General features: G+C 55.5%; 2 protein-coding genes across 3 annotated transcripts in view; one reads left to right on the forward strand and one right to left on the reverse strand.

The window, feature by feature from the left end:
* The window catches only part of CEP19 (centrosomal protein 19), a 1444-nt gene extending 696 nt beyond the window's left edge, over positions 1-748 (forward strand). The window contains exon 2 of the mRNA XM_008629511.2: positions 1-748. This exon is cut by the window's left edge and continues 177 nt beyond it. Coding sequence (XP_008627733.1) covers positions 1-212 — 212 coding nt within the window. The 3' untranslated portion in view covers positions 213-748.
* A 3199-nt stretch (positions 749-3947) lies between these two features.
* NRROS (negative regulator of reactive oxygen species) overlaps positions 3948-7663 on the reverse strand; it is a 5844-nt gene continuing 2128 nt past the window's right edge. The window contains exons 2-4 of one of the 2 annotated variants that reach the window (XM_008629512.2): positions 7087-7197; positions 6505-6628; positions 3948-6270 (exon numbers count right to left, since the gene is read on the reverse strand). In XM_008629512.2, the coding sequence (XP_008627734.1) occupies positions 4312-6270; positions 6505-6612 (2067 nt within the window). In that variant the 5' untranslated portion in view covers positions 6613-6628; positions 7087-7197 and the 3' untranslated portion in view covers positions 3948-4311. Of the gene's footprint in view, positions 6271-6504; positions 6629-7086; positions 7205-7663 lie in introns of both variants that reach the window. The other variant, XM_017728730.1, reaches the window with a different exon arrangement.

Here is a 7663-nt window from a genome sequence, read left to right on the forward strand (position 1 = left end):
AGCAGGAAGAGACCATTGACCCAGAGGAGGATATGAACAAACTGGATGACAAGGAACTAGCCAAAAGGAAGAGCATCATGGATGAGCTCTTCGAAAAGAACAGGAAGAAGAAGGATGACCCCGACTTCGTTTACAACGTTGAGGTGGAGTTCCCACAGGATGAGCAGCTGGAGTCCTGTGGCTGGGACATTGAGTCAGATGAAGAAATCTGATTCCAGACAAAGATGTCCTGGATGGGCAGTTCAGAGACAAATCTCAGCATCCAGCAGAGTGAACAGTGTCATCATACACGTTCTGTCCCACAGAACTGATGCATGTTGGCTCAGGAGAATGTGAGGGGCCACACCAATCCCAGGCTTAAGTGAGCTTTGTTTAAGAACCCAGACTTGATTAAATGGAAACTGGGCAGCTGGAATTGTTGGGTGGTTTTAGTCTTTTCCTACGTAAAAGAATTTTAAATTATTTAATCTTTCAATTTTTTTACATTTCAGTCAGCTTTGGCTGAAAATGAAGCATTAAATATTCATGTCCTGAAGACACTGTTAAAGCTGTACTGTACAAATAGGGTGATTATTGTTGCCTGCTGGGAAGTTAAATATGTGTCAGTCATTCTGGATAAATCAACTCTGCATTGAGAATATTACTCTCACATTTCCCTAGAAATGCTTAAATCTCCAGTAAGAAATGCTTACACTCCAGTGTAAGTTTTAGCTTACACAAAAATAAATCCTTACATGTAAGAAAAGGACTATCTTGAAAATCAATTAGTCTTGAAAGTGCATTTGAAAACACAGTGATTTCAAACTGCTGCAATGGGATGGTTGGATCCTTACACTCCTGGATGATGCTTCCTCATAAGTGCTCAGTTCTGGGAGAATGTGCTTAAAGAATCCAAAAAAACCAAAGGGGTAGAAGTGGTCAAAGTCTGGAGGTGGTTCTAGAGTAAGACAAACTCACCCCACTGAAGGTTTTAATCTAGCTGTCTACCTTGGCTGGTCTGTACTAGATCAGTCCTGCTCTCATGTAAGAACTGGAGGACTAAGATTAGGATTCTTGGGGAAATTTTACAACTCCAAAAGCTTCCTGGGTTTTGGCTTTCTGAACCCAGGCAGCTGTGAAGGCTGTGGATGAGATGGGCCTTTATCCCAAATTGAGGGGCCTCAACAAATTGCTGCCTGACATAACTTAAGAGGAGCAGCTGGAAGAGCTCTCCTCCTCCACCCCAAAACTAGAGTCTCTGCTGTGAAAAACATAGAACAAGTGCCAGTTAAACCACAGTGCTTTGCCATTGCTAGGGAGGATGAGGGAGCTCATGCTTGGCCAAGGAGGTCTCCAGTCGAGAGAAATGGAAGCTGAGGCCTCACTTGCCAAAATTTAAAAAATGTGAAGGCTGACTCAGCTCTCCCAGGACCGGAAAGGGTGTGCAGGGGTCTGGCACAGGCCTTGCCTCAACAATTGCAACATAACAACACAGAAGGATCTCCCACTCAGGAGGGAGAGGGCCCCTGGGAACCTCTCCTCCACTGCCAGCCTGCCCCCAGCTTCTCAGAGCATGTGGCCTGTGCCCAGCCCTGGGCATGGCCTCCTCTCCAGTGAGGGCTATGGGAGGCCAAGTGGGTGCCTGGATCATGAGGTTCCTGCTGGCCTGTTCCTCCAGCCCACCCCAGAGCTTCAGCATGGAGCCCTACTGGTCTTCCCAGTTTGGGATCCTCTGTGAACTTGACAGGAAGGCACTTCACAGCCACCTTTAGATCATGCATAAAGACATGAAATGGGACAGATCCCAAAACAGTCCCCTCAGCAGCCGCCTGGTAGAGCACATCCTACATCCCACAGCGCTCTGCACTTCACTCCCACTGATCCTGACCTGCCTGGCTGCCCACCCATCCAGACCGAGACACCTGCACTTGGGTGAAGAACGTTGTGGGACAGTGTGTCCAAAGCCTTGCTGAGGCAGATGGAATCCACCACTCTCCCCCTGCCTACAGATCCATCCATTTCATCCTGAGAGGAAAGCAGGTTGGGCAGGCATGACTTAGCCTCAGCAGTCCATGCTGACTTCTTCCAGCCACCTTCTTTTTCTAGAATTGTGCTCCAAACAATGAACATTCATTCCATGGTTTTCCCAACATGGAGGTGATGCCCTGTTGCTCTCTGGGATGGCCTTTTGGCCATTACTGAAGCTGGGTGGGACCCTTGGGTTCTCCAGTCACCAAGGACCTTCCCTGATCACCGTGGCCTTGCAAAGATGGTGAGAGCAGCTTTGTAAGGACACCCACCACTCAGAAAGCAGAATCTCCTCTTGTTGCCCCGACATCCCATGCACATCACAGCTCCAGGCGAGCCGTGGCTTTCCAGGCCCCATGATGAGGGAATGCTGAGTATCCCCATCAGCTCCATACAGTTAAGAACACCCCCTTCTAATCCATGCCCTGGGCAGTGCCAGGTGCCTGGGTTCCTCCCTGTGTGTTCTCCCATGGCTGCACCCTGCACCCCACACTGGATGGAGCAGCAGCAGCATTGGCTGTGGTGGTGGGGAAGGACACACATCCCCCTCCAAGCCCAGCACCAGGGAGAGGGGAGCTCGCAGGGAGACGCCGGGATGCAGCCAGGGGACAGAGCAGGGATGTATTTATAGGTCACTGGTGTCCCCCAGGGTGCAGCTTACGGGCAAAAGAAGGGCTGAAAGAGGCTGAGGGATTCCCCAGTTGGGGCCTTGTTTGGTTTTGGCTCTTTCAGTCTAAAATTGGGGCAGAAAGTGGCTGTTTCTGAGCCAGATCTGACATCTGGGTTTCCAGGGCCTTTACTGCACTCAGCCCCAGTGGAGCTGCCAGCTGGCCTAGCAGGGTCTGACCCACACCACCTCCCAGCCTGGCACAGCCACCAGCCACACCAGGCTCCCCCATGAGCCCAGTCCCACCCCTGTGCCTGGGAGGGGTTTGCCCTGCTGCCAGCCTTGGCTCCCCCTGCCTGCACCATCCCCAGCATCCTCCCAGTCCCACACCAGCCTCGGACATCTCCCTCCATCACCTCCCAGGACAACTCCACTGGGCTTGAGTCATCAGCACCGGCTGAGCCCGCCCACATCCTGGCAAGGACAAGCCCCCAGAATTCCCCCTCCAGCTCTGCTGCACACTTCCCTGTGCCCCGTTCCCGTTAAATGTGTTTCACTAGAAAAATCCCAGCAGTGCCACAGGAATAAAGCCACTCCAGTTCTCAGCAGGGCTTCAGAGTTAGCACAAACCACCATCACTTCTCCTTTCCCCTCAGTGACCCCCGAGGAACACTTCCCCAGGTAGTGCCTGCTGCTCTGAGAGAGCCAGAGCGTGCTGTGAGCAGAGCTGGGTGGAGGAAACTCCCGGGCACTGCTGGAGTGACTGCCCTGGGAGCAGAGCTTGCACAACAAGGAGGAAGGATTTCTCTTGTTTCCTTTGTATGTTTAATCCAGCAGTCACTGGAGGAATACAAATCCATGATAAAATATCACCGAGGGATATAATTTACTCTCCTACTTCTCAATCAATGTTTCACTTTGTTGCAACTTGGGCTGGTTTTAATGGACTTTTCTAACCCAGACTGTGACTTAGTGAAGAAACAACACCCCAAAATGTGTCTTTCAGCCCTGCTGACAACACCTGTCTTATCAGCATATGCACATGGTGCACGACCAGGGCTGCCTGCAAGTTTGGCAGTGCCGGCAAGAGCAGTGTGGAAAGCTGTGGCTACAGAGACCCTTCTCCACAGCACCCAGGTGATGTTTGCTCCAGCCTGGGGCACTTTGTGGAGGCTGGTTGCAGATGTGGAGGACATTTTTAGTTGGCTACAGGTGGGAATAAATAAAGGGAACTGCCTGAAGGGGGGAAAAAGCAGCGCTGGAGAAAACAGTCACAGAATCCCAGAATGGTCTGGGTTGGAAGGGACCTTAAAAACCCATCTGGTTACAACCCTTGGCATGGGCAGGGACACCTTCCTCTAGACCAGATTGCTCCAAGCCCACTCCAACCTGGCCTTGAACACTTCCACAAATGGGGCAGCTACAGATTTTCTGGGCAACCTGTCCTTTTAGCCAAGGAATGTTTGGTGGTGTGTCCACTCAGCTCTCACCAACACCAGCTGAAGGTTTCTGCTGAAGACACGTTCCTTGGGGATTCCCAGCGCTCCATCACCAGACACGACCCACACCCTTTAGGGCAGCACCTCCTGTCCTGCACCATCAGTTTTCCATCTTGACCACCTCAGAGGGGTTACCACCTGTACTCCTGACCACCCACTCGTATTGACCGTTCCCGAGCCCTTCCTCCTCCTCAGCCATCAGTAAGGGCTGGACACCCCACACCGGGTTTTCACCATTTTCAGCAGCTTCTCCTTGAGCATGAGGAAGATGACAACGAAGGCCACCAGGAGCGTCAGGCAGGTGGGCAGAGCCAACACCAGGTAGAGCAGCGCCAGGTCGGCCGTCTGCCAGCGGCAGCTCTGCAGGACAGGCTCGGGCAGCGCGCCGGGGCTCAGCGCGGGGGAGCCGTGGCTGCAGGTCACCTCCCGCCCGTCGGGGACGTGCAGGCCCTCCGCCTGCTGCAGGGCGTCCCACCAGCCCAGCGTGCAGCAGTTGTAGGGGTTTCGGCTGAGGTAGAGCTCCCGCAGGCTCCTCCCCAGAGGCACCTGCGCCACGTCCGGCGGCAGCGCCGGGAGGCAGTTGTCCCGCAGGTCCAGGCTCCTCAGCCTCAGGGTGCCCAGCGAGCTGGGGAACGCAGCCAAGGAATTCCCTGAAAGGTCCAAGCACACGAGGTTGTTCAGGGCAGAGAAGTCCATGGTGGTGGAAGAGAGGCTGGTGTTCCTCAGAGAGAGCACCTGCAGTGTCAGAACGAGGTCCTGCAGCCACGCCCGGTCCCCAGACAGCGCCTGGCGGTTGTCAGAGAGGTCCAGATGCATCAGCGATGTCCCCTGGAAGGGGCGGCCGCCCAGCCCCTGCAGACCACAGCCAGCCAAGGAGAGATGGGTCAAGGTCTCCACACCCCTGATGTCCACGCAGGGGGGACTCTCAGCCTCACCTGGCTGGGGACAGAGGGCTACCCGGTTGCGGCTGAGGTCCAGGGTAGTGATCTTCCTGGTGCGGGTGAAAATCCCGGGAGGAAGCGCCTGCAGCCTGTTGGTGCTGAGGTTGAAGAGCTGCAGGTTGGGCAGGATGTCCCCAGTGCCCACCTTCACCCCCAGCTCTACCAGCTGGTTCTGGCTGAGGTCCAGCTCTGTCAGCATGGCCAAGGGGTCCTCCTCTGACAGGTGAAATGCCTCCATGCAGTTCTGGTTGAGCTTCAGGTGGGTCAGGGATGGCATCTGGGCCAGGAAATCATCTGGCAGGCCCCAGACCTGGTTCTGGCTCATGTCCAGGAGGTGCAAGGAGGAGAGGTTGCTGTGGCAGAGGTCATCCCAGAGCCTGACCGTCGTGATGTTGGTGGAGTTGCCATCGATGATGAGGAACTGCACGGTGACGTTGGCCAGGGAGGTGCCATTGGGGAGGCGCTGGTAGAAGCTCATCCTGTTGTCCTGCAGCAGCAAGGAGTGCAGCTTGCTCTGCCGGGGCAGCACAGGGAAGAACAGGAGGCGGTTGTGGGACAGGTCCAGCACCTCCAGCTCAAAGAGGTCATCACTTTCCAGGGTCAGGAACCACTCAATGATGTTGTTGCTGATGTTGAGTACCCTGAGCTGGGTCAGGCCGAACCCCACCAGACATGGGAGGTAGTTGTAAGCTATGTTGAGCTTCTGCAGCCTCTGCAGCCCTTCAAAAGCATTGTCAATCTCGAAGATGTAGTTCTTCTCCAGGTTCAGCTCCAGCAGCTGTGTCAGGTTTGTGAAGATGGACGAGTCCAGCCTCATGATGATGTTCCTGGCCACAGACAGGGACTCCAAGGAAGAGAGGTTCAAGACTAAAACCGACACCATGTCCTCGGTGAGCTGGTTTCCAGCCAGATCCAGTGTCCTCAAGGTGGGCAGAGTAGAAAGAGCGGCTGCTGTCAGCGAGTAGTTGGTGAAGAGCAGGTTGTCTGTCAAGGAGAGCACCTGCAGGCCTTGGCTGCTGAGGAAGGCACCGGGCTCAATGAGCTCCAGCCGGTTCCTGGTCAAGCTGAGAAGCCAGAGCTGAGGGTACAGGAGCAGAGAGGCATTGCCCAGGACCTGGATAGTGTTGTCATCAAGAAACAGCTCCTCAGTATCGCCTCGAAGGTTTCCTGGGATGGAACTCAGCCATCTCCCAGTGCAGTCCATGATGCTCTGCACCTGAAGGAAAAGGAGAATATGTAACACCACCAGGGGAGGCAGGAGATGAAGAGAGAGAAGTCTGGAGAGCAGAGTAAGGGGGGAGGAGGTGGCTCTTTGGTTATGGCCTTGGCACACCAGTCCACTCCAAGCCAGTAGCTGGGATGGAGAAGGTCTGGAGATGCTGAGTTGCCTGGGCTTTGCCAGGCAGGACCAAGCACTCAGAGGGGTGAGGGTTCACAAGAGAGGACTTACGAGCTCACAGCTCCCAGGAGATGGTGCCCAGGCTGCATCCATCCTGCTTCCCCATCCCACTGCCAGGAGGAGAAGAAGCAGGGAGAGACCAGGGAGCGGGGCCTCCATCTCAGTGGCGGCACTCCTGTGGAGAGGGAGGCAGAGGTGAGGAGGTCAGAAGCTGCAAACTGTTCCCCCCAAAAGGCCCAGGTGACCTGGGCCACCATGAGCTGTCCATAGAGAAAGGGCACAGAGCTTTGGCACCGAGCCCACCCACCCCAGCAGAAGCCCTCGTGGGGCTCCCCCAGTTTGAGCCTGGAGGGCAGGGGAGGAGCAGGGACGGGGGTGGCAGCTCAGTCCCACCTGGGGCAGCACACAGGGGGAAGGCACCGTCGGTGCTGCACAGCTGCTCGTGAAGGCCATTGAGCTGCATCCTTCGAGCAGGGCGTCCCCCCAGCAGGGCTCCTGTGCCCCCTCTTGGCACCAAACACTCCCCCAGGGGACACCAACCCACCCCCCACCAAGTCCCCCCAGTGCCCATCCCTGCTGGGGGCCCTCCCAGGGAAGCACAGGCTCTCCAGCAGGAGCTGCCCCATTTCTGACCTGGTGGGACCGGAGCTGACGGCATTTGCATCTGGGGAAAAGCTGAGACGCAGGCAAATGAGCAGCGAGGGCTCGGCGAGTGTTTGGCACGCGGCACTTTCACAACTGCCACTGCGTGAAGGAGAAACAGGGTTATTTTGGGCAGCCCAGGTAGCCAGAGCCTTGCAGCACAGAGGGAGCAGGGCATGTCCCAGGCTGTCTCTTTCTTTGGGACAGCCGAAGCATTGAGCTGGTGACTTATCAAAGCACGATTTATTACTCTGGGGGGGATGGAGAGGATGGATCCCCCTTCCCCAGGCTGCAGCTGACACACAGCACCTTTGGCTGTCTCAAGTCCTTGGAGTCCAGCAGCACCTCATACCCAGGCACGGTGGCAGGAGAGGGACCTTGCTGTGTCCTCACTGCACCCAAAGAACAACAGTTTTGGTTCTGGCTCCTGAACCCCTCTGCAGAGAATCCCACATTCCTTCACCCAGCTCAGCCTTTCTTGGCTTCTTCCAACACCAGAAGCTCCTCCATCCTCCCAGTGCTCCCTGGAGCTGCTGGGATGGCTCCTGCCCAGCCAGGAGAGGAGGCA

Source organism: Corvus brachyrhynchos, unplaced genomic scaffold (assembly GCF_000691975.1).
Source record: "Corvus brachyrhynchos isolate BGI_N302 unplaced genomic scaffold, ASM69197v1 scaffold223, whole genome shotgun sequence".
Classification (NCBI taxonomy): Eukaryota; Metazoa; Chordata; class Aves; order Passeriformes; family Corvidae; genus Corvus; species Corvus brachyrhynchos.